We start from the raw sequence: 27935 nt of genomic DNA on the forward strand, positions 1-27935 counted from the left end.
TACATGTACAAAAATAATACATGCACATATGTAAAACCTTGGTAATCCTCCATTATTTTGGCTAGAAAACAAGTTACAACATTATTCTTGTAATACAAAAGGGGCACATAGCCTCAAAGCACAATACAAAGCCCTCAAAACTCTAACATAACAACAAACCAACACAAACAATCAACAATTGTAATCAATCTCATCTATCTCTCTCTCTCTCTCTCTCACACACACAGTCCTCTTAAGGTGATTAAGATTATGGAGAGGTTCTTAGGGGAATCACTATCATCCACTAAGTTAACATGATCTTGTGCATTTAGTTTCTATGATTAATGTTCTTGGGCAAAGGTTCAAAGATCAAATTCATGCACTTGTGCCTCTATAGATTTCCCTGTAGACTTGATATTCGTTGCATACTTAAACTTCTTTAGAATCCCCTACATTATTTTATTGGGTCCATTACCAAAAAGATTTTGGACTTATAGTGGCTATATAATAGTACAAACATAGTGGCTATATAAGAGTACAAATCTAAACATGACAAGGAACCTCCAACTTCATCTTATAAATTCATTTTAATATTAACAATATTTAAAATTGGATAACTTTTAACATTGATTAATGCTTTATACTTGAATTTATACCCATTACCATAACCATTATCATATCACTTTTAATGACATTTATACAGTTTTTATAGTCATTGACTATTTCAATGAACTAAGTTGCATGCAATGTCATGCTTTAAAGGAGGGGAACCAAGAGAAGAGGGCACAATATATTTTTGAGATTCACAAAGCGGTCTTAAACATATCGTGAGAAAAGCCAAATCCACTTCATGGAGCCGCAAGAGTTTTTAAAGCCAAGACTATCTAAAAATGATGGTTTCTTTAAATTCATTTTAATATTAACAATATTTAAAATTGGATAACTTTTAACATTAATTAATGCTTTATACTCGAATTTATACCCATTACCATAACCATTATCATATCACTTTTAATGACATTTATACAGTTTTTAGAGTCATTAACTATTTCAATGAACTAAATTGCATGCAATGTCATGCTTTAAAGGAGGGGAACCAAGAGAAGAGGGCACAATATATTTTTGAGATTCACAAAGCGGTCTTAAACATATCGTGAGAAAAGGCAAATCCACTTCATGGAGCCGCAAGAGTTTTTTAAGCCAGGGCTATGTAAAAATGATGGTTTCTTTACACGATCATGTACGCTTTGACATCATTGTGATTTTTTTTATAAAAGTGATGGTTTATTTTACAGTATCATGTATTCTTTGACATCATTGTGATTTTTTATCAGCAGCACTGGGAGGGGTCAGCGAAGGGTCAGCGAAGGCGATCGGGAGAATAATGGCGCAGACGGGGAAATGGAATCCGCCCCATCGTTCCACCAAGCGTCACGATCTGTTGTATATCACGCTATTTCTCATTTCCATTGTCCTGGTAGGTTTTCTTTCATTTCTATTGTTTCTATATCGTTGTTGTCATTAAAATTCTATTCACATGTCAGTGGTCAGTTCATTTGGGTGGCCGCTACATGACCTTCTAGTGCCAAATTATGCACTGCTTTAGGAATACCAGGTTTCATCTAATTTGTTGCTTGCTTCCTTCCGATTACTTGATCTCGGTATTTCCACTTAGGTATCGAACAACCCTTTTGGCACTTTATAGGTCCAATGAGTGCTCTATAGAATCATAATGATCATGTAAATTATCACTGTATAAATTCATCTTGCAGTATTTCTTGTCTTGAAAGATGGCTGACCGGGGTTTATATTAAAACCTGCAATAGAACTGAATAGTAATCCTCTCCATAGCAGAACAAATAGGTGAATGTTCCAGACATGAAACCGTCAGAGAGTACACAGAGTATCTTTAGGAGTTTGCTACCTAAATCCTGTGCACAACCCTGTTCAGTGGTCACGTATTTAAGCATTTGTATGACCAAGCAGACATGCCATTTAGGCTTTGGATCTTAGGTTATGATATTGACTACTGCTTCGCGATATATCATTTGGACAGTATGTCATGGTTGTTGACTTGACAAACTCTCATATATTGACTACCAATCATATCTGGCCAACTGTTGAGACCAGCTTCTCCGATTATAACCAATCCAAAAGTTGTTGAGTAGTGCCCTAAAATTGTGGTACGTAAATATGCTTGGTGAACATTATCACAGTTTTGAGCAAGTGGAGGACCTAACCACACCTTACTTTCAAGGTTTCTCGTTTCCACTCTTCATTCATTGGATGGTCTTGCCAAACAGGTTACATGATTCGACAAACTGACCATTTCTTGTACTAATATTGCTTTTATATAACATATTGAAGAATTCTCTCCTGATTATGGTGAGAACCTCTCCCAGGACACTGTACCTGCAAATTCAGGAGACGTTGGTGATTTCTTTAACACTTAAACCCTCCTCAGGGCATTACTCTAGTTATACTAATATTTCACAGAGATGGGTGGGCACATCCCATGCTGTTCCCACTTCACAGGGGATGCCATGGGGATGTCACCTGCCAAATGGGGACCCTGTGATATCTTCCAACCTCATGCAGGATCCCCAGGCATTCCCTATATAAAGCACCCCGAAAAAAAGTTCATAAAAACTATTTCTTGTAAGTGCTCCATATTGCTGCAGTAGTTCAAAGCTTCAAACTCCACACTGTTCAAGTTTCAAACATAGTAGCATTCACATAGTTATAATTGTTCTGCTAATGAATGTAAAAGGCCATGTCTGTTTGGCATTGGGAGTGAAGGATCAAAGAAAGGATAGAAAGGGGTGGGAAGTGAAAAAAAGAAACAAAAATGTAATGTTTCTCCAATGTTCAGGGACCAAGGAAGGAGTCTAATTGGTTACTGCACTGTGTTTATTTGTGGTTTACTGATCAGTAATTTAGTTTTACTAGTTATTTGATATTTTTTAATGTCAGGGTGGGTTCCGTATGCAGAATTCTGTACTGCTGTCATCTTTGCCACCTTTTGGAATTTGGGGTTCTCATCAGTCTTTCCTAAGTTCGCCCCAACCCCTTGAACCTTATACCCTGCTTGCTATTGCCTGCTACTGCCAAGGCATTAGCTACTTATATTAAATGTTCTTCTGGGTAAGCAAACTGTCATCAATAATGTTCTCCTGGGTAAGAAAACTGTCAACAATAATCATGGCGTAGGGTCATCAAATCTAGATGCATACAATTGTTATCACTTCAATAACTGTTCTCGAATGGGTCTCAAAGTCTTCAGATGAGACTTCACCTCATGATTATTCTTGCATTTGGTTGTGAGGATTTCATGGTTAGGATTCCTAACTCCAAAATAGCCATGGAAAATAATTTCAGATCACATATTGGCTATCAAATCATTGTTTTTGTTGGTTGCCATCATACACATACCAAATGTGCCTTAAATGAATACTAGAGAAAAAAAGAAGATATTATCCAATTGATGACAATATCCTGCTAATGTTTACCAGCTGATTAAAGTTGAATACTGGTTGCAGCTAGCTGTCTTTGACGCTTTGGTCATCTTTAGCCTACTTTAAGTTGCAATGAATGCCTGAAAGAAGGCTTGTTGTTGCACCTTCCTATGCAGTTTGAGTCGATCCTCGAGAGTTTTAGGAACCTTCCTCTCTTACTAAAAGCAATATAGGCCTGAATTACCAGGCAGGCATGCTTTTGCTGCAATTCTAAAACACAGGGGCAGCAATATAATGGAGGAATTAATAAACCGTCTGTTTTTGTCTGAAATGAGCTGACATTGTTGTTTTCTTCCATGCATAACCAGAGTTGACTATGTTGACAGATCTTAACGTGTCCTCAAAACTGAGTTTGGCCTTTTCCAAGATTGTATTGATCCCTAATGTTTCAGGAATGATAGTGAATATTCTCTCTCTAAATATTTGATGTAAGGAAAATCCTGAAAAAATGCGTGTAAGTTTAATGGTATCTATTATTTAAAAATAAATAAATAAAAACTGGGAGACATTTTTATTAGTCAAGAAATGCTGTAGCAGAGCTAAACAGCAGTAACACATTATTCTTGAGAGTTTCAGATTCCACAATCTGTTGCTGAGGCTTAACAGTCCTATTTCAAAATTTACTAGCCTAGTCTGCCAGATACCCAAAAGAGCTACATTCAAAATCTTTTTGCACCAGTATATTTGCACAAATTGCTTGCTTAACAAAATATAAGTACAGTACATGATTATACTGGATTGTGGGTCTGACTTCTTGTTACCATCGGTTGGGATGCTGATGTAGATATCTTCTTCTTTCTTACTACTGTCTAAACTTCTTTTGCATTTGTTGGAGTCTTTGCTATTCCTGCCAGTCCATAATTGTCTTGATCTGATGGTTCTGCTTGTTCTAGTGCCTCAGCTTCTTCAGCGAGGTTTGCTTGCCATTGGCCGTTAAGTGACCTTGCGTTTCATGCCTCGAATCAGGAGAGACAAATTCCTCTTTTACTGGGTTCTGAGTTACTTCTGAGACCAGGATTAGTTTTTGCTTGTCAAAATAATTTCTGCTGGAAATCCTTTGCTAAAGTCCATTTGGGCACCTCTCAGTTTCATGACTTGCAAATTGGAACTTTCATAGAGCTGAACCAATAGCTTGAAGAGGGGGTAAACCCCAAAAATGCAAGTGCAGATTTGGGAGCCTTAATCACACAAGAGTTAATGAAAGAACATCAGTGAAAGGATTGAAAGAAGGGCACCAAGTCTTCATGCACAGACCTGAGCTTTCCCGAAACCACAGTCCTGAATGAAAAATCAGATTCCGATCTTCTGCATTGTCGAACTCAATAATAAAGAAACCCTTTGCACAGTGGTGGATGAATGCATCTTTTTTAATCACTGGTTTCCAAGAGTTTGACATCCAATCATGACTATTAGCTAAATGAGGGAAAAACCCAGTAAAGTGACAAACTAAACCAGTGTTGATAATATCGGTATCGGCAAAATATCGGTGAGGGTCCAAAAAACATCTTATCAGCAATATCAGCGAAAATATCGGCAAGCATAAAAAATCATTTTTTTTTTCAAATTTTTAAACATAGCAGATATTTTCAAAATATGGTGATATTTTGAAAATATCGTGATATTTCCTCGGCGATATATCGTTTTGCCGAAGATATCGCGATATTTTCAAATATCGCTGATATTATCAACACTGAACTAAACCATTGGATTTGTGTTAAAATTAGCGACTAGGGCCAAACTCCACATGGGTCATCTTATTCATGGCAGCTGATATTTTCCTTGGATTCCTCTCTCCGAGAGGTGTAGGATTGATCTAAAGATCATCCGATTACGATATGTAAAAATGAAGATATGAATTTATTTGTATTATTGACAAATTGTCAAGGTCGGCCACTGAGCAAAACAGGCATTCAAACCCCCAGCTCATAGTCAGCATTGCATATAAAAGGAGGAGACCTTAAGTCATTTCATCATCATCTCATCTTCTCTCATCTCTCTCTCCTGACCTGTTTGGGTACGCAAATCTGGCTGCTGTCTCTCACACGTGCGAAGGAAAGGATGTTTTCTGTTTGACTGAGTTGACCAGCATTGACCGAATTTCAGGGGTTGCATTTTGGGCTGCGTTGACCTCCTCTTGACTGTGGATTTGGGTGAGGACCTTTTCCTTGGTAGGCCACAGATCTGGGCACTGAAATTGAGGTGATTTGACCTCCCATTTGACCAGCGTTGACTGCCCTAGATCTGGCCGCAGTTTGACTTTTGTTGACGAGCATTTGACTGGACTTTTTTGGACCGTTTTGGACTGTTTGGGTTTGCTGTTGGAGGCCGAAGTTGATTGGGTTTGACTTAGTTGCTTAGAGGAAGAATTCTGCCCTATTTGACCAGCGTTGACTTTTCTGGTTAGGGCTTTTCTACTGCTGTTATAAATTATCAGATTTGTATATTTGTACTATCTCCCTCTGCTGAACTATTGAAGAATATAAGAAGAATTGATCAAGGGTTTCCCCACATTGGGGTTTGTCTCTGGCTGGTGCCACATCTTGTGTCCTCTTGTCGTGGCTTGTCTTCTACTGTTTATATTTATGTTCTATTTGCATTTTACTATCATGCTGATGTGATTGCTAAACTGGATATGGATATTGAAGAAATTGAAGTAAATTGCTTTTAAGCATAGAACATACCATTGTTACCTAAAACTAACATGGTTTTAGAGCTGAGGTGAAGATAAACCCCAAGCAAGAGTGAAAGAGCAATCACCAAAGACAGTTGAACAAGGACAAAAGGCTCAAAGGGTTCCTCATTCATTTCCCGGTTGAAGATAAGCTCCGTGAAAAGTCAGAATATCATGGATGGAAGATGTCCCTTGATCTGACTTTGGAAGAACAACAAGTGTTGGATTATGTGAAGGGTAAAATCTTTGAGCCTTCCTCAAATGCACCGGCTGCTGCGAAGACCAAGTACAATAGGGCTGAAGTCAAAGCAAAGAAGATTATCAGGGATTCCATTGACAAGCATTTGGTGGCCTACATCTCTGCTTTGAACACCTCCAAGGAGATCTACGACAGGCTGGTCAACATGTTCAAGGTTGGTGATGGAAATCAAATTTTATTTCTCAAAAATAAGTTGAAAGATATTAAGAAGGGCAAGGACGAGGATATTCAATCCTACTTCTTAAGCATCACTGAGATCAAGAATGATCTACTTTCGATTGGAGAGGTCATTCTTGACAGGGAGCTTACTATCACTACCCTTAGAGGACTCCCACCCAAGTGGTATATATTTAGAACTACCATTCTCAATAATGATCGAATTCCAAGGTTTAAAGAATTGATGTTGAGATGCATTCAAGAAGAAACAAGAATGGTGGAGCAAGAAATGCCTTCTAATAGAAGCAACCCCACCGCTTTCTCCGCTCATGCCAAAAGGAGAAATAATGCAGGGTCTAAAGGTCATTTTAATGGAAAGCCTGGATCTAAGGGTGGAAGGAAGGTCGGGTGTTTTGTTTGCAATAAGTTTGGCCACTATGCAAGGTAGTATCCAAATAGAAGGGACACATCACATGATGATGATCATAATCATTCTAGGGGCAACTTCAACCACAACAATCAAAGGAATGGCAGGTTCAATGGCAAAGGAAAAAGGAATGCGGAACATCATGGAAATGGTCAACCCTCCGAGAAAGCAAGGAACTCCAGGTATGAAGAATCAAATGTTGTTAACAATAAGCAAATGGAATACTATCTTATATCGACACTCTCCACTACCTCTCCACCAGACTCTTTGGGGAATTGGCTAATTGATAGTGGTGCCTCAAGGCACTTCATCGAATACAAGGAAGCTCTCTCTAATCTGATAGGGAAGGAGACAAACTTGGAGATTATTCTTGGAGATGATGCCACCTATCCCGTGAAGGGAGTAGGGAATGTTACCCTTCAATTAAATCAAGGTAACACGATTCATTTACAAGAGGTTCTATATGTACTTGATCTCAAGAAGAACCTGGTATCCATTTCGGCAATGGAAGACAAAGGATATAAGGTGGCATTCATAGATGGAAAGGTACGTGTTTGGAAAAGGAATTTTAAAGATGTACGTGTTTGGAAAAGGAATTTTAAAGATGCTTATACTCTTGGGTTCAGAGTTGACACTTTGTATCAAGTTGGAGGAAGTCCATTGGGAGCCATGTCTTGTGACACATCTCTACATTTGAACTATGTCCCCAGAGGTTTGACCATCTTCATTATAAGGCTCTTCCCAATGTGAGATAGATGGTGACAGGTATGCCCGAGTTCAAAGTAGAGCATGAAGGTGTATGTCCGGGATGTGTCGAAGGAAAACTTACAAGGGGACGATTACCCTCAAGTAATAGCAAGACCACAAATATATTGCAGTTGATCCACTCAGACATATCTGGTATGATGCCCGTAAATTCTTTGGGAAGAAACTTATATTATCTCACCTTTACAGATGATTATTCTCGCAAGACCTAGATCTACTTCTTGGAAAAGAAGGATGAAGTGTTCACTTTGTTCCATCACTTCAAAGCCATGATCGAAAACCAATCCGAGAAGAGAATCAAGATATTGAGGACTGATTATGAATCAAATGAATTCCATGATTATTACAGAGAAGTTGGCATTAAGAGGGAGACTACAACACCATAACTCTCGAGCAAAATGGTGTGGCTGAAAGGAAGAATCGTACTATTGTAGAAGTTGTTCGTACCGTGCTTCATGATCGAGGGATTCCAAAGTTTATGTGGGTTGAAGCTACAAATACCGCCGTGTATGTTCACAACTGATGCGCTTATCAAACATTGGACTCCAAGGCTCCCAAAGAAACGTTCACTAGTAAGAAACCGGATGTCTCTTATTTTAGAATTTTTGGAAGTCTCGTATATATTCATGTGCTGAAAGAGAAAAGAAGCAAATTGGGTGCATCAGGGAAGAAATGAATCTTTGTGGGCTATAGCGAAAATTCTAAGGGCTCTAGAATTTATGTGGCTGGTCAAAGGGAAGTTGAGATAAGTCATGATGACACCTTTGACGAAGATATGGCCCTCAGCAAGGTCAACAACCTTCCTATCCCAAGGAAGGACAAAGAAGCTGATATCGGAAAACAGGGTGAAAAAGAGGACATAACGATGCCCGATGTTGATGAACTTATGGATCCTATTGATCCTTCTCCCCAAGAGCCCTCGTCCTCCAAGAGGAGACTCTCATGGCTTAGGGAGATTCTCGAAGATGCCGAGAGACATATTGCACCAAGGGGGACTTTCCGTGAGAGCAAGAAGCCGAACAGGTATCAAGGATACTTGACTGTCATGAGCACTATCATTCAAAATGAGCCTTCATCATTTGAAGAAGTCGTGAAGAAACAAGTATGGAAGGATGCTATGAATGAAGAATACGAGTTTATTATGAAGAATGATGTCTGGGATGTGGTCCCTAGACCCCAGGACAAATCGGTTGTCACCTCTAAGTGGTTCTACAAAATCAAGCAAGGAGCTGATGGAAGCGCAGAAAAGTTCAAGTCTCGCTTTGTTGCTCGAGGCTTCTCTCAAAATGAAGGTGTAGATTACGATGAGATATTTGCACCTGTTGCTCGATACATCACCATCCGCTCGATCATAGCCCTTGCTTCCTTGCAAGGATGGAACCTACATCAGATGGATGTCAAGACCACTTTCTTGCATGGTTCGATCAAAGAGGAAGTCTATGTGGAACAACCCGAGGAGTTTGAGGTTCATGATCGAGAATCTCATGTATGCAGGTTGAAGAAGGCCCTCTATGGCTTGAAGCAAGCACCCCCGACTTGGTATGAGAGGATTGATAGCTATCTGATGAAAGTTGAGATTCAATAGAAGTGAAGCCGATCCAAACCTTTACTTTAAGGTTGAAGATGATAAACCTCTCATACTGGTACTTTATGTGGACGACCTCTTTCTGACAGGTGCAGATCCTCTCATTCACAAATGTAAGAGGGAGTTGGCTTCTTAATTTGAGATGAAGGACCTAGGACTGATGCACTACTTCCTAGGGTTGGAAGTATGGCAAAAGCCACGATAAATTTTCCTATCTCAAGGAAAATATATTGTGAAGATACTGAAAAGGTTTAGAATGGTGGACTGCAAGCCTGTAACTACCCCAATGGAACTTAACTTCAAGAAGTTATGTGGTAGTGCTGCCGGACCTGAATTGGGAAATGCCTCTGAGTATCGTCAACTCATAGGAGCGCTGATGTTCTTGGTGAACTCCCGTCCGGATATATGTTTTGTAGTTAATACACTGAGCCAATATATGGTTGAGCCTCATCATATACATTGGATTGGTGCTAAGAATCTTCTGAGATATTTTCGGGGCACAATCGCTCATGGATTGAGATACACTGCCGAAGATGTGAGGTTGCATGGTTATTCTGATGCTGATTGGGTTGATAGTGTGGTGGATTGCAAGAGCACTTGTAGGTGCCGTTTTTCTTTGGGTTTTGCTTTGATATCCTAGATGAGCAAGAGGCAGAAATCGGTTGCCTTGAGAATAGCCAAGGCCGAATACATAGCTACTAGTATGGCCTCTTGTGAAGCTGTCTGGTTGAGGAAGCTCTTCAGTTCGCTATTTGGACATGTGCTGGATGCTACCGTGATACTTTGCGACAACCAGAGTGGGATCCGATTATCAAAGAATCCCGTATTTCATGATCGCTCCAAGCACATAGATATTAGGTACCACTTTATGTGGGATATGGTACAATGAGGAGTAATAAGGCTCCATCACATTGGAACTGATGAGTAGGTCACCGATATTATGACAAAGCCCCTGGGGAAGGTCAAGTTCTTAGCCTTCGGAGAATGACTTGGAGTCGTGGAGAGACCCTATTTTGAGGGTCCTGTATGATATGGACATTGAGCTCTGGGAGCTTCGGGTGGCTTGGGGTACTTCTTTTAAGCGATGAGCAACCATAGGGTGAGTGGTTCAACCTTCCCCTAGTGGTTTGCTGTGTACAGGGTGAGTGGTTCAACCTTCCCCTGTGATACCGCGTGGTGACATGTAGGCAGGATGAGTGGTTCATCCTTTTCTTGTTGAGACATCCTACCCATGCAGCCTGGGACTCATGGGAAGTACCTCTCATCTGGCCAATGAGTAGGGAAATGAGGATAGGGACCATAGTATTACTGATGGACGCATCATGTACTACTTTACTCGCTATGCTAGGATGACCTATATTGATCTGGGTTCAATTGGAATTGACTTCGGGTTAGCAAGAGTGGTATGACACACTCTCTTTTGATTGGAACTAACTTGGAGTCAGTAAGAGTGGTATGAGACACTCTTTTATTTGGGACTGACTTCGCATCAATAGAGAATGGTATGATACATTCTCGATCACTTATTCTTCTTCATAGTTCAGCAGAGCAGAGCAGTGCAGAGCAATGCATTGATGGCAGAGATAGTGCTGACTGGTAGATGGATTAGCAAATGGAGTTCTCCCTTGTTGAGAGGGAGTGTTAAAATTGGCAACTAGGGCCAAACTCCACATGGGTCATCTTATTTATGGCAGCTGATATTTTTCCTGGTTTCCTCTCTCCGAGAGGTGTAGGATTGATCTAGAGATCATCCGATTCTGATATGTAAAAATGAAGATATGACAAATTGTGAAGGTCGGCCAGCAAGCAAAACAGGTATTCAAACCCCCAGCTCATCCTCAACGTTGCATATAAAAGGAGACCTTAAGTCATTTCATCATCATCTCATCTTCTCCCATCTCTCTATCCTCACTTGTTTGGGTACGCAAATCTGGCAGCTGTCTCTCACACGTGCGAAGAAAAGGAGGACGTTTTCTGTTTGACTGAGTTGACCAACTTGACCGAATTTCAGGGGCTGCATTTTGGGCTGTGTTGACATCCTCTTGACTGCGGATTTGGGTGAGGACCTTTTCCTTGGCAGGCTGTAGATCTGGGCACTGAAATCGAGGTGATTTGACCTCCCATTTGACCAGTGTTGACTGCCCTAGATCTGGCCGCAGTTAGACTTTCGTTGACCAGCATTTGATTGGACTTTTTCAGACTGTTTTGGACTGTTTGGGTTTGCTGTTGGAGGCCGAAGTTGACTGGGTTTGGCTGAGCTGCTTAGAAGAAGAATTCTGCCCTGTTTGACCACTTCTTCTTCTTCATAGTTCAGCAGAGAAGAGCAGTGTAGAGCAATGCATTGATGGCAGAGATAATATCGATTGGTAGATGGATTAGCAGATGGGGTTCTCCTTAGTTGAGACTCGAGAGGGAGTGTTAAAATTGGCAACTAGGGCCAAACTCCACATCGGTCATCTTATTTATGGCAGCTGATATTTTTTTTTGGATTCCTCTCTCCGAGAGGTGTATTCCGATATGTAAAAATGAAGATATGAATTTATTTGTATTATTGACAATTTGTCAAGGTCGGCTAGCAAGCAAAACAGGAATTCAAACCCCCAGCTCATCCTCAATGTTGCATATAAAAGGAGGAGACCTTAAGTCATTTCATCATCATCTCATCTTCTCTCATCTCTCTCTTCTCACTTGTTTGGGTACACAAATCTGGCAGCTGTCTCTCACACGTGCGAAGGAAATGAGGACGTTTTCTGTTTGACTGAGTTGACCAACATTGACCGAATTTCAAGGGCTGCATTTTGGGCTGCGTTGACCAGTGTTGACCTCCTCTTGACTGCGGATTTGGGTGAGGACCTTCTCCTTGGCAGGCTACAGATCTGGGCACTGAAATCAAGGTGATTTGACCTCCCATTTGACCAGCATTGACTGCCCTAGATCTGGCTGCAGTTTGACTTTTGTTGACCAGCATTTGACTGGACTTTTTGGGTTTGCTGTTGGAGGCCGAAGTTGACTGGGTTTGACTGAGCTGCTTAGAGGAAGAATTCTGCCCTGTTTGACCAGCATTGACTTTTCTGGTTAGGGCTTTTCTGCTGCTGTCATAAATGATCAGATTTGTAAATTTGTACTATCTCTCTCTGCTGAACTATTGAAGAATATAAGAAGAGTTGATCAAGGGTTTCCCCACATTGGGGTTTTTCCTTGGCTGGTGGCACATCTTGTGTCCTCTTGTCTTGGCTTGTCTTCTACTGTTTATATTTATGTTCTATCTGCATTTTACTATTATGCTGATGTGATTGCTAAACTGGATATTGATATTGAAGAAATTGAAGTAAATTGCTCTTAAGCATAGAACATACCATTGTTACCTAAAATTAACAATTTGAAAAAATCAGCCTCTTCATCAGCATCCGGCCCCATGGGGATGGATAAAGCTGGGGCTTCCTGTACCAGAAAAGAAATGGATTAAGGTGGGTGGTTAAAAGACTTGCTCAACAGTGCCTTCTTGAAAGGAAGACCACCCATAATACTAGAAACTCTGCCATTGAGGCTGCTTGCAAATGGTGCACCAGAGGGCCCATCCAAAGTAGACCTGTGGCTCAACTTGCCTGTTGCAGCAACTGCTGACTCTGATGATGCCATTGGAGAACACGATGATGTGTGAAAGAGAGCTTGAAAAATTGGGAGAAGCACTCTGTGTGTGGCTGGGCTTCAACCCTAGCTGCGGCAACCTTGCGCAGGAGAGGCATTGTGCTTAAAAAACAGTGTACAATTTACAGAAGGAAAGAAAGATGCTTTGTAATGGTATTCATTCTTAGAAATGAGTTAGATGCAGGAATCCATCCCAGAGAAAAAGTGTAATCTTTAATAATGCTTACATTGTTCCAAAATTTACTTCTATAGGTGTAGATTAGTTAACATAATAATCCTTAGCAACAGGAGCTAACTGACCTTAACTAAACCACACAAAATCACTTGTCATCCTGTACCTGAAAATGAGTTACTTACAGAAAATTATCTTTATTCTCATGTTGAAGGTAGTTTCTAGCTGTTCTAATTATATAGTCTTTGACAGCTTTCCAAGAAGCTTCGACTAGTGTGTATATACAGTCGCATAATTTTATAGTTTTAACCATTGAGCTTTTTCCTGATGCTTATCCTTGCCCATGTCTGGTTAAGTGGATAGTGGATCCTCAAACATGTAATATCATATTTGATATTAAGTGGATACAAAATTCTTTCCTTGCTTTATCTAGCTGCCATGTATTTTTCACTTCACCCTGTTACCATAAGGGAAAATTCATTGGTTGGGTATGATTATTGATATACAGAGAATCTGGTCATAGTTTTAAATATAAAGGCCAACAAGGAGGAACTATTAATTGCTATGTCTTCCTTGCTTGCATTACTATTACTATATTTTGATGAGACTTGATTTGTGAGGTGGATGAATATTCAATGTTGAGACACATCTTAAACACCTGAGAATTATCCTGTACTGAGCATATTTGGGTGAATTCTGAGTGGCCTGCCTCTAGCAACTTGAGTCACATTTGTCCTGGGTACATATTTTAATATGGTGGTTCTACATCTTTTGCTATATTTCCTCCAAGTTGCAGGCAGTGTAACCAGCATAATTTTTGTTTCAGGTCTCAGCAGCTAGTTCTTCAGCTACAATTCCAGGGGCACGTAAAAGTGTGAGGCCTTCTGTGCTATCGCTATTCAACCTGAAGGGCAAGAGCAAATTCTGGAGTGAGACCATCTTGAGGGGTGGTAAGGTCACAAATATTTCAATTAAAGAGGTTGTAATAATAGGTTGTCATTTAAATGCATGTCAGAGTTCCAAATGTGTGCATTTACAATAATGCTTTAGATTTTTGGGACTAAACTGAGGTTCTATTGATTTATCTGAAGATGTCACTGCTGCAAATATTTCCTTTTGAACAGATGGAAAGTTAAAGAAATTTACATGCTACACTGTTCAATAGAAATTGGATAGGTATGGCACTTTGGATGACCTTTTAGTTGAAAAGCCATATAGTTTGACCTCAAAAAAGCTATCAGCACTCCCAGGACCGCTGCAGCTAGTAATATAGAGAAGAGGGATTGACCAATTAGGAAACCAGGTTATTGACATGTGGCAGAGGTCCACAGGTTGGTTGATAATGGTGGTTGCTTGATAACAAAAAAACATTGGCTTTTTCTGCTAATTGATGCCCAGAAGGATCGATGTATAAATTTTAAAGCTGCCTTGTTTGACATATTATAGTCAATAGCGTAAATTTTGGTATTTTGCATTTAATTCTGCCTGAGCCATAGTGAAGCAGATCACACTTTTCGGGGGGAAGACAGGCTGGCATGGACGAGGTGATTCTTTTGGTTTTGAATTTTTGAGTGTCAAATTGTCTCTTTAACACTGAGGAACTTGCTATGCTCCGTCGGGAATATATTTTTGTCAGTGGAAGGTAGTAGAACTGGCCCAGGTGCTGAAGGTCTTAGTTTCTGCCTTGGCATTCATTGAATTGTTACAACATATCATCCATCCTCCCGCACAATAGGTATTGTATTAGGGTCCAGGAAACAATAGATTTATTATGATAAATCAACTTTGCCTTGATTATATGCCATTACTTTGCCATTATGTAGGTTTTTGTGGTAAGTGACTGGTGATCTTTATTGGGACCTGGATACCATGTAACATTTTCACTCAGAATGTTGTCATTGAAGAGAGGTTTGATGACAGCACTCCAAAATATACCATTCCTTTAAATAATTTTATAGGTGTCTGCGAGAGTCCTGGAGATAGGGTTTTATAGTGTATTATATGTATTTTCATTTTTAGAGTCTTTGCACGCTCAATTTTAGATATTATGAATATTATGAAATCTCTTGAAGTGGCAAAGATGCTTTTTGCATAGCTGCAGGTTCTAATCACATCTCGCATGGGGGATTGCTTGGGATACGTAAAGTGTGATTGGGACTTGTGGTTGCCGTTCCTGATAGACTTTAGATTTTATATAGGTTAATTAGAGCTGCATAGTCTACAAATACAAGAACTTGATAGATGGCTGCTTCTTTAACATCATTAAATGGGTTTTTGATGTGAGGTTTCACAAGAAGAACTCTGGCATATTTGTAGTTGCCTCTTGTTCTTTTTACATGTATGGTGTAACCAAGCACTCTCACCATTGATAAGCAAGGGTAAGATATTCCTCAGGGCTCATGAAGAGTCTCAAACAACAATTGGTTCATGAAGGGCAAAGATGTGACAAGCAAGATTTTGAACCCAGGTGGAGAGGATAACAATCTAATTTTTTTTCCTTTCAATCATCTAAGCTAGACCTCATTGACAAAGTAGTTACCTCTTGTTTATTTGTGCCTTCTTCTAATTTACCAGTCCCCTCCAGGTCTTTAACAAGCTCATTGTAAGCATTGAATAATTTTTGGTCAGATAGTGAAACGCTTTTGAATATATGACCTTATCGTATATTGTTTTTGTAAGAGGCTTTAGGCCTAGTTTGACTGTTTTTCATTTACTGTTGAAATCATTTTTAATTTTAATGATCAGCTTTTCATCCTTATGAGTTCTTTCTTCATCAGCATTGTTTTCTGCAGTTGTTGTCTTTGCAGTCCTCATGTTCTCTAGTGACATTGGCATCGCTTGGACAACCTAACCTTTGTGTCATACTTCATAGATTGAGGATTTTCTTAGCATCATGCAGTGTCTCCTAACTTTTTTGGTTTGAATGAACAACTTAGTCATATGGTTTCAGGTTTCTCTTGTCAATGCTTATTGACATCAGCTTTTGGGTTAAAGGCAAACTATCAGACATCAGCTTTTGGGTTAAAGGCAAACTATCACATCCTTAGAATCAGTGTATTTTTGTTGACTACATTCCTTTGAGGTAGAAACTGAAAAATAGTGTATTTGTTGCCTAGTCTATTACGAGGTTCAGTTGTAAGTCATTGGTTTGGGAAAAACATTTATTCTTCAATATCTATTTTTGAAAAACTGCTTCTTATTATTTCTCAACATTCTTGTCATAAAAACAATAGGGGAAATTTGTGCTTGAACATTGATATTTTTTACAACTTTGTTATCCTAGAAATATGAAATGGTGATGGCGAATATTTAGGAAGTAGTAGACTAACAAAATCTATTTTTGTAGAAAAAAGGAAGGCTTCATAGATCAACAAAATCGGGGACCAAGTACAACAACTTGATCATACCCTAAGTGGACAAGGGAATATAGAGAATGAATAAAACTCTCAAGCAGAACCTTTTATTGGGTTTAAACTCTCAAGCAGAACCTTTTATTGAGTTTTTTATCTTTGAATTTTTACAGGGTTACCATCAGGTAAACGTTGATGGCACAAACCATAGGGCCTGCACTACAAACACAGGAAAATGCAGACAGCTAATGCACTCCAAAAATCAAATCAATTCATTAAAGAATAAGATATTTACAAGAGAACTATTGGCCTAATAATTGGCCACTCATTCCTCACTCTCCTTCACTTACATGCCTCATGGGCTCACCTAGATTTATACAAGTGGATCTGAACCCAAAGTAGGTCCAGATCCTAAACAAACTCCCACAATATCTCTCATGATCCATAAAAACTCACCTAATCCGTTATCTCTAGATGAGATCTAACTAACCCTCAAATCTCTCAACTCTTCCAAAATACTCTTGAACTTTCTCCTAATTACAATAATTCTCATTTTCTCTTAAAACTATAGGAAAAATACATTAAATAATTAAATCCTAACTTAGAGAACTAACTCCTTTAGTAAACATGATACTCTAGGTTAGATGCTCCTACGTCAGACTCCCCAGGTAAAATAAATTCATAGTTTTCCGACCATATGTCTCCATAAACTAATTAAAATTCTTCCTAGGGCCCCATATTTTAGTCTATCTTTGATCATGTATTTTGTTATGTTGTTGATGTTCTATGGTTGTCTTTTCTCGTCATCGAGGCTTCCAAACTTTATGCTGTAATTCTCCTCCCTTTCGCTAATGTAGAATTGTTTAGTGATTAGTAATCCTATTAATTTTAGATAACAACGATATGTGCAATTATATTAACTTGATTGTAAATGCAGATAGAACATAAATAAAAACAGTAGAAGACAAGCCAAGACAAGAGGACACAAGATGTGGTGCATGCCAGGGACAAACCCCAATGTGGGGAAACCCTTTGATCAAGTCCTCTTGAGAGAGAGAGTACAATATGCAAAATTCACTTGCCCAATCACAGTCAAATCTGTTCAGTCAAACTGCAGTCAATAGGATGCCCTAACTAGAAAGTCAACGTTGGTCAAATCAACAGAATTACACCTCCAAGTCAGCTTGGTCAAACCCAATCAACTTGGCCTCCAACAACAATCCAAATCACCAAAACAATCCCAAAAGTATCAGTCAAACTCATTCAATGTAGAGTCAAACCTGCGGTCAACTTCCCTGCGGTCAACGCTTGTCAAACAACTCAGATTGCCTTTATTGCCGTGCCCCGAAATGCGGCCCGCCCAAAGAAAATTTCTCCAAGGAAAAATGCAGTCAAACAATGTCAACTGCTACCCGGTCAACGCTGGTCAACCCTTCTAGGTCAACCCAGAAACATAAAATCGCAGTCAAACTTCGCACGTGTGGAGGAGAAGAAGGCCGCCCTGAAGTTGTACGACCCAATTAGATGAGGAGAGAGAGATATGTGTGAGAATGAATGATGTCCAAATGAGGTAGACACACCTTCTATTTATATGCAACGTTGAGGGTGAAGAGACATGTCTTTTGGTCTTCTGAGCCTACATTAGATTGATGTCAGAATGAGATGATCTTTAGATCAATCCTACACCTCTCAAAAAGAGGAATCCAATAAAAATATCAACTGCATCATATGAGCTGTCCAAGGTGGAGCTTGGTCTTAGTTGCCAAATTTAACAAATCCATTGTCATCCTTCCTTTTTCTTTGTTCAATAAACATCTTTTGAGACTCTTCCAACATCAACTTCTTCATTTCTTCAATTTCAATATCTAACTTGTCTTCTGGCTGGTGTGCATTACTGTTTCTTTGTTGAACTTTGTTGTTGTTGTAATCCACCATAATTTCATTTATGTCATATTCTGGCTTCGGGTTGTCCAACCATTCTTCTAGGAACTTTAGTTCTGCTGCAATATCTCTCATGTTGACATTTGACCCCTTTATTCGATGATCATTTTCCATTTCATCAACAACTTCTATTATTTGTCCATGTTTAACATCCTTAGGCTTCATTTCTTTATCAATTTGTTTTTCATCATTATTGCACACAAAGTTAATACTTTGTTCAATATCAGCAACATACCCTGCATCCACACACCAATTGTTAGATTTAAAACCAACATAATTGTTATCTTCCATCGACGATTCAATCATCATATGCGAATCTTCTAAACAGTTTCTGGCGCTATCTGTAGGAGTCGACCCACGTTCATATCAACAAATTTCATTTTAGCATCATCATTGTCCTCACCAAGCATCTGTCCTTGTGCTGGTTCACAAGTGCATACATTCATCTTGGTTATCTAGAGTTTTTCCGCTTCCCGTAACAAAACTTTCAGCTCACGCTTCTATCTCCTGGCAATCAACTGCTTGATTGATCATCTAATTGTCTTCTTCATTATTCATCCATGTTTATGATTCTGTAACAGCTCCATCAACACGTCAAGTCGTGCCTTCAACTCAACAATCTCTTTCTCAAATTCTTCATCACTTATGCTAATTGCTATGGCATCTCTGTGGTTTTTCTCTGAATTCTGCAAATGACTGTTGTCAAAATTGGCAACTAGGGCCAAATTCCACCTTGGGACAACTCATTTGATGGAGATGATGATTGCATTAAATTCCACTTTTTGAGAGGACCAAAATTGATATAAAGATCATCTCATTTGGACAAGCGAAAGTGTGATTTTGAATTTATGCCCACACATGTGCAAATTGTTCAGGTCAACCACATCAATGTTTAGTTTCTGTTGTCGCACAAAGTGTCTAGGCACTGCGACAACTCTCAGAGTAAGGGCTATCTCTCTAATCCTTACTCCGTTTAGACTCTCTCCTAGACAAGTCAAGGGGGGTAGTCCCTGAGGTGAATGAATGAGGATAGCTTGTGAAACATAGGCTCTAGGAGATTTGAAATGCACAACTTGACGAATGTAAATGAGTCCCGGTTAATTGAGATAAATAGATCAAACACTAACATGACCAAGACACAACCACAAGATAGAAATGGTTGTAGACCAGTGCCTTTATATTCAATTAACCATAGGTTAAATAAAAACAAGTTACCAAGAACAATTTATAAATGTGGCGAAGGTGACGATCATGAACGATTAAATGTAAAAGCCCAAAACTGCAATATATTCTAGCAATTAAATCCCATGAAGAATTATGAAAATTAACTGATAAGAAATGATTCTAGATTAAAAATGATTTTATTCAATAACCTAGATCTAGAATTAATTTTCTTTCTCCTATAGCCAATGATTTTAAAACAGTAATCGCTTTTGACAATAGAGAAATCTCTACCACAAAATTTAAAATCTTACACTTAACACAAAAGACACCAAGGAATTTTAGATTAATAGTTTAATTACCCCTTAGGCAAACTTAATGTGTTATGCTTCTGAAGCAAATTTAATTTTTATTAATGTGACAAAAAAAATAAAAATCAAAAGGACTTTAATAAATTAAAATTTTTAATGGGCCATAGGCCACTTTTTTTTTTTAAATGCAAAAGTGTAGGTCCTCTTATGATTTAATTCCTTAATAATCTCATAGTCACAAATATGGAATTTTTAAAAACTTTTTAGATTTTTAAATGATTTTTTTTTTAGATTATTAAATTTTTTTAAACAAAATCAAAACATAAAAAAAAGAAGTCATAAAAAACAAATAAAAGGAAAAGGAGATGCATCAAAACAAAAAAATAAAATTAAAATAAAATATTTGAATCTAGAAGTTAACCAAAATAAAAAAAAATCAAATTAAAACAAAATCAAAATGAAACTTAACGAACCCTACGCATATTACAAATGAAATAAAAAATGAAAAAGTCGAAATGTTTGGTGTATCGAATTCTTGTGTGCAGGCAGTCTTTGACGGCGACATAGACAGCGTTTGGAGAGCGAGGATGAGGAGGCTTGAGCGAAGGAGATGGAGCTGTGGGATGAGCAGAAAGAGAAGAAAGGACAATGTAGGGAGAGATGGACTTAGGCAACAACAAGGAAAGGGAAGTCAGAAACTGGGATCTGTGGAGAAGGAGAGGAGACGGGCTGAGAGAGATGGTAGCGAGGGAGGGAGCAACTTGGGAGCAGAGAAAGGCAAAGGGATAGATGCTGGAAGGGAGGACGGAAGAGAGTGAAAGGCAAAGGTATGACAGTGGGAAATAAGAATTTGGGAAGCAAGGAGATGAGGATGCAGAGATGAAGAGAAGGAAACCAAAAACGCAGGTAGTAAAAAATCTTGAAATTTTCCATAGAAGAGAAAAACACAGCAACAGAAGAAAGAGGCTCAATACGGTAGTCAATGTTTCTAAAATTGGAATCGGTGACCGGATCGGTCCACCTAATGAACCGGTTTACCAACCAGAACTGGTCGAACCGGGACTGGTTAGGTCTAAATGAATCGGTTTTAGAAAAATACATTAAATAATTAAATTTTAATGAAACAAAACTATTTTTAAGATTTAAAACCATGATTCCAAGCCAATAGAGACAAAATATGCAAAGTTTGCTCATTTATATACCATGTAAAGGTGAATATATCAAAATGGCACTGAGTGCAAAACATATCATTGACAAAATAGTAAAATACATAAGCAATGAATCAAATAAACAATTTGTTTGGTTTGCAATTTTATTGCCATAAAAAACCCTTTATCTTGCACTGAATCACCACAATAAAAAGATATGGTTGTTCATTAATAATGAAAAATGGTCCCTCCACCATGTTTGGCTCTCTGAGATCATCAAAGATAGACCCTACAATGCTTTCTCTGTGCTTCATGAGATGGTCTTTGATGCTAATTGGAATTGGAGTAATTGAGTATGCCAATTAGACATTTCTCTATTAAACTCTCATTATCCATGTCAGAGATAGGATCTCCACAAACAAACTAGTAATACAAATGCCATCTATGGCTTACAATAAAAAAAGTGTCAAAATCCTCATCCTCTTGGCCGTCATGCTCTTCATTACATGAGGGAATGATAACACCTAAAAGGTTTTCATCTTCAGGGTTCTTCTACAAAATATACCCTCTCCAAATCACCAAAAGAATCATTACTAAATTCAGAAACTTGGAAGGGAATATGACTTACCAAACCCCTGCCTTCATGCAAGTGTATCTCATCATCACAATGTGCTTCAATTGAGACATGATGACATGCATACTATTTAATAGAAACATGGGGTGCACTGTGCTACAACAAGACCTTTGTCACACTTTTCTTCCTTGGATCTGAAATCTCATGCATATATGGTTCAAGTGATGAGAGAGAATGCTGGTCATCCTCATGCAATTCATTTCCAAGCTTCCAATCATAGAGATAGGATCCCCACAAACAAACCAACAATACAAATGGTGGAGGCTGGCATGGCAAGTAACCGACCGGTTTGACTACAAATTGGCTGGTTCCGTCCTAAACCGACCGGTTAGGGCCAAAACTTCGCCACATTGCCTTCCTGACTGGGTTTTTCAGCCGGTTCCAATCGGTGGCCTTGTTGACCGGCCAATTAGACCGGTAACCGGTTAGTTAGGTTGGTTTTAAAAACATTGACGGCAGCACATAGGAGAAAAATGGTAGCCAAAAACCTAAGAAAATTCCCAGAAATTTTGATTAAAATGTTGAATCCTTTTGCTTCAGATTTCCTTGAAACCTTTATAAATATTTCCAAATTTTAAATTTTCAAACCCTTGGACTGCAATTTTTTTTTGAATAATATCCTTGCAAAATTATGTTGATAAACCCCCAAAGATCTAGATCTTAATCTCTAGGGCCTAGCTTTGGTCTCTGCACAAATTTCCATCTTAGATCTGTAGCTGCACGACAACAAGAAAATACCCAAACTATATGTACAATGATAAAAACTAAAAGCCAGAAAAACCCAAGTCAGAAAACCAAAAAAAATTACAGATCTATGCACAAGAATGGTAGATCTATCAGATCTGAGGAGTATGAGTTCGACTCAGCGCCCAGATCTGATAATCTAAGGCTCTCAACAGCCAGATCTTTCAATTTTCCACACAAAAAATAAAATTTTTAAAATTTTAAAGGAGGTGCTTAACTCAAAACCCTTCGTTAGCATCACTAAGATTTTATGATAAGCCCGGAGCTAATTTAGCTGGGCTTTTCGGAAAAAACAGATTGGGAGTTGGTTGGTCCAACTGAAAACTTCCACTAACGCCCGAGGATCTAAAAATCAAGATTTTCCTGCAAAACTCGATCCAACCATTAAAAATAGAGCGAGAAAATAATAATAAAACTTAGACAAATAGATACGTGCTATTACTTTCAAAACTTAAGTTATTATTCAAATCCCAACAACTGAGCAAAATACATGTACTCTGATCACTCTTTAGAAGCTATCATCAATGGCTTTAGAAAAAAATGTGCATGAAAATAAAACATCTTATAATATTCCCATGAAGAGTAACACCAACAGAAATTAACTCCAAAGTCTTTCTATATTATCCAGAAAAAGATAACAAAAGAGTTTCTTGCTAAGCACATGACTCAAAGGTCGGATGAATCGACTGACAAATGGCCTCCTATTTAAAGATAAATCCTCCAATGACTAGTTCGAGTGATCCTCGTCAAAGAAATCTCGATCATTGATGAAGATTAAAATTTCTTTTAATCTCATTGTTGAAATATTTAAATATTTGGGGAAATCTGAAAATTTTCATTAAATGCATTTTAATTAACTCAAAAATATTTTTTTTGAGTTAATTTCCCCAAAAAATTGACTTTGACTTAACCCCCAGGGATCAAAGGTTTAAAATTTGGCAAAATAATTTACCTTAGTTCGGGGACCTTTTAAAATTTAATTTTTAACGATCGACGAATTTTGCCTTTGGAGAATTTAAATTTATCTAGGACCTAGAATTAATTAAATTTCTAGCTTAGGATTTTAATTAATTTTTGGTCAGAAAATTTAATTAATTAATCTATGAGGGGATAAATTATTTTTCCAATCCTCAAGACACTTTACATCATGATTTTCATATTTTTTACATCATAAGGGGAAAAACCCATTTGTAATAGACGCTCACAGACTACCCATTTCTGCGACACAAATATAATCCAGCAGACCAAGCTATTTGTAATAAAATAACCTAACCAAATAGTTAGGATTATTCCCAAACTACTTTTACATAGACTCGATCGAGAAAACTAGGACTCGCCTAAGATCCTAGCGACAAAATCCATTCTAGCTTTGGGATAAGACTAGAGGAAAACTCTGCCGACCATCTGAGAATGGATTGGTGAGACAAAAACCTCCCAGAATGGAGATCGTCACTAGAAAAGTAGGTTTACCTAGGTCTTTACATACATGACATAGATCTGCTGAGATTATTTACATTCGAAATCAAGGTTCTGTGATCCATATCATAATGTATAATGAATTTTTTCGGAAGAAGTCACATAGAAGATTTTGGTCGACGCGTTTTGAACCAACAAGTGTGGTTCATCATCAAGACATGATGAAGAAGCAGATCCAGGGAGAGGGTTAAATAGGGAGATAGATCAACTTAACAGTGAGAGGAAAACAATTATGTTTGACTCGGGGAGGGAAAGGGGAAATGTTTAATAATATTTAAATGAATTTTATTAATTATCTATTTATTTATTATATTTCTATTCTGTTAATATATATATATATATATATATATATATATATATATATATATATATATATCAGCCTCTTAACGATTATATCTGATTAGAGTTTTAATAAAATTTAATTCTTTTTGTTTTTTTCCCCTTGGAAAAAAGTCGTAATTTCTATTAATAATAAGAAATTACATTCTGTAGATACGTAGCATATGCATATTGAGGCTAAATAGCCCGTCCTTGGAGTGTTATTAAAAAACCAGAAAAGAACATGGTCTCCACGCAGGGAGCACTTGATAGTTGATATAGCCTGACAGAAAGCATAGGAACAAAAAACTAAGAAACATGTGTTCCATGCAGGGAGCACTGAGATGTCCATATGGGGGGGAGTCAAGTTTTCCTCCCCTTTTTCTTCTCAACCTTTCTCCACTCTCCTTGGGACGGTATCATGGGAACAAGTTGAAGTGGATTTTCAGTGCCTGATCGGGGGTTTTCCTTGTCAGAATCAAAGGTGTCTGATACATGTTGCCTTTTGGTTCCGCTAATTTCCATTATTTCTGATGTCTTTTCCAGTTGTGACTCCATAGGTCCTTGTGGAGATGTCTTCTGAGTTTCTGCTTGATTGTTCTCATTTGGGATGGGGTCTTCTTCCTCATATTGCCCCTCCTCTTCAGGGTCTGGTGGGGGAAATTCTAACCTTTTTGGTGTTTTCCAGTTTTCTTCCTCCTTTGGCTATCTTTTTTATATTCTAGGCATGCATTTTGTAGGTGTCCTGTTTGCCTACATATTCTGCACATGAATGCTGTGTTTTCATAGTCTAATGTCTGTGTCCAGCTTCTATCTTTATGCTTCAGCTGTATGCAATCCAGTAAGCCCTTACTGAGGTCAACTTCCACACAGATGCGTGCGAATGTAAAAATTCTTTCTTCCACTCTTTGTGTGTCCATTTTAATATATCTGCCAATGGTATTGCCTATACATGCAAGAACCTTTTGGTCCCAGAAGTGTATAGGGAGATTATGTAGACGTACCCATACTGGCATCCTGGAAACAATCATGGTGTTGGCATCAAACTCCGGGAACCATGGAGTGATAAAGAGGCCCGAAGATCCCCAAAACCAAGGTCCCTCCTGTATCACTATGTCTCTTATCTCTGTTGATTGAAATTTGACTATAAAAAACCCTTTGGAGCAGAGATGAATCTCACAATTTAGAGTCCATTTTGTGAATATCCAATGAAATAGTTCAAAGGGTTTTGGCCAAAATCCATTGAAACGACAAATGATGGCTTGTGTTTCATAGTCATTACATACCTCATCTGTTTCTGATATATCTATTTTTAGTTCTGGTGTATAGTTCAGTTGCTCCACTATGTATGGACTGGGTTCTGTTCCAGCTTGCTTTGGAGCTGCTGTAGGAGATTTTCCCCTTGTAATATGTTCTTAAAAGATATTCCTTCGTTCTTGTGCTGCTGATGTAGCTCTGGATTGTGTTTTGTTTTTGTGCTTGACCCACTGCCTCCTTCTGTTTGTTTAGTTGAGCTGCTTGTTGCTGCACCTCCTCGTAATCTCAGATTGAGTGTTATGGTAGATTCTGGCATGATGTTGTATTCCTTAATAGATCTGTAATCCTGTAGTGTTCTGCCCCCAAATAGCAGATGTTGTTTTCCTTCCGGGTAGCCGATATGATAGGCAATGTTATTCTTTAGATTTATAACACTGTCTATTGCCTGGACCCAAATCAAGGTTGTTTTCCCCAAGGGAATTTTAATGAAAATTTGGAAGCGATTAGGGTAAGTCCCGCCGAATCTGGCACTGTCATTTAGGAACCGGGACCCAGTCCGAGGGTCTTCCCCCACCGCATATGCGTCTTCAGCTTCGTCTGCCCTTGTGGCCTCACGGAGTGCGGGTATGACATTCACAACCGAAATCTTCTGCATCAAGAAAGCTTTCGCTACAGGCTTCAAGGGCTCGTTGGACCAAAGATTCATGATGTTGGTTCAACCTTCCGATACCCAGTGGGCATCTCCATCTGTTGCCCAGGACATCCTATTCCATAACGCTAGATCTTCGCTGTTCATCTTACCTTTCAGGCCTTCTTCTGCATGTTGTGGCTGTAAGTTAGAATAGGATATTGTCCCGACGCTTACTTGCCCCCAGATCTGAACTTTCGGTATCCTGTTTAGCCTTTTGAGCATCTGATCTGTTAGATCGTTTACAGATCTGAGGATATTTGCACCTTCCTTGGCGTGAAAAGTGGACCTAGATCCGTACAATGCCCATACAAGTACAACAAGACCATACTCAGGTTTATGTATAAAAAATAATGGGAGCATGTTGTTCCTTACCTTTGGATCTGTAGTGTATATGCTGTCAGATCCAGTGCTATATACACCATAGATCCCATGACCATATGCCTGTAGTGACGTGGAAACGGTAGTTGCAGATACCCTCCCCGTTACTTTCGTGTGTGTTTCATTGTTGTTGTCGTTGCTGCATCCGCTGAGAGCCGGATCTGTCAGGTCAATGGCGGATTTATGAAGTAGGAAATCAATCTGCAGGGCAGCGATGACGATCCTATGTGCTGTGGTGTTCAGAACATGATTGGTGGCTCTGTCTGCGTCTCCACGATCCAGAGCACCCTCGAAGCCAGTGGATCTCTCATCTTCCGCGTTGAGATAACGAGAAGCCAGCTGCGCAAACCCTTCCTTCTCTTTTCCATTGATCTGATTCAGCTGCGTATCCAGGGCTTGAAGCTTGTAGATCCAGTCGATTCTAGCCGTGGATGGAATAGCTGCAGGTGCGACGGCCATTTTCAAATCCCAACACATCATTCTCTCATGAAGTTCAATAGATTATTCAATTCTTTTTATTATATGTATATATATCAATATATATATAAATAACCAAGGATTAAAAATTGATATATAATATTCATATATAAATAATGTTTATATTATTAATAATTATTGATAAAACTAATCCTATCAAAATACTAATAATTAATATTATTTATATACATAAAAAAATAATAATATTCAGAAAGGGTTTACATAACATCCTGGAAGTCAAGCTGATGATGATAGTTGGACGACACGGACACATCAATCAAGTGCTACCTCTTTTGCGGAAAAAGGGGGTGTACTGCTATGGGTTGTTGACATGTAGTGGTCAACAGGCTCAAGAAGCCCAATGGATGTGTCTCTTCAGCCACAACGAATTGTATAAGTACAAGTGACCTCACACCTCATTTGACATCATCATCACTCACACATTCCTCTCTCTCTCCTTCTCTCATTGGTTCGTACAACTATTGGGCAACTTCTCTCTCTCACACGTGTGGCAAGAAGGATGAGTTTTTTGGGTTGAGTTGCAGGATCGAAAATTACAGGCAGCAGACGAAGTTTGACCAACGTTGACCAAGGGTTTGTTGACCAAATTCGATTGTGATTTTTGGAGGATCTTTTTGGTCTCTTTAGGTAGCATTTATGGGCACAAAAATCGAGGGAATAATAATAAGAAGAATTGATCAAAGGGTTTTCCTCACATTGGGGTTTTTCCCTGACATTTGCCAAATCTGGTGTCCTCTTGTCCTGGCTTGTCTTCTGCATTTTGTTTCACGTTCTGTCTACTTTTAATGTTCATGTGATTGCTATTGGAAATCTAAATTGGAAATTGCTATTGGGCTGCTTGAGAAACATTG

General features: G+C 38.7%; 1 protein-coding gene across 1 annotated transcript in view; it reads left to right on the plus strand.

Annotated features, from left to right (window-relative positions):
• Positions 1–1068: 1068 nt before the first annotated feature.
• Positions 1069–27935, plus strand: part of LOC149168400 (uncharacterized) — a 362722-nt gene continuing 335855 nt past the window's right edge. The window contains exons 1-3 of the mRNA XM_089428261.1: positions 1069–1219; positions 1317–1456; positions 14004–14127. Of these exons, the coding sequence (XP_089284387.1) occupies positions 1156–1219; positions 1317–1456; positions 14004–14127 (328 nt within the window). The 5' untranslated portion in view covers positions 1069–1155. The remainder of the gene's footprint in view (positions 1220–1316; positions 1457–14003; positions 14128–27935) is intronic.

Source organism: Pinus tabuliformis, chromosome 4_2 (assembly GCF_031772625.1).
Source record: "Pinus tabuliformis cultivar Carrire ecotype Pingquan chromosome 4_2, CPIR1, whole genome shotgun sequence".
Classification (NCBI taxonomy): Eukaryota; Viridiplantae; Streptophyta; class Pinopsida; order Pinales; family Pinaceae; genus Pinus; species Pinus tabuliformis.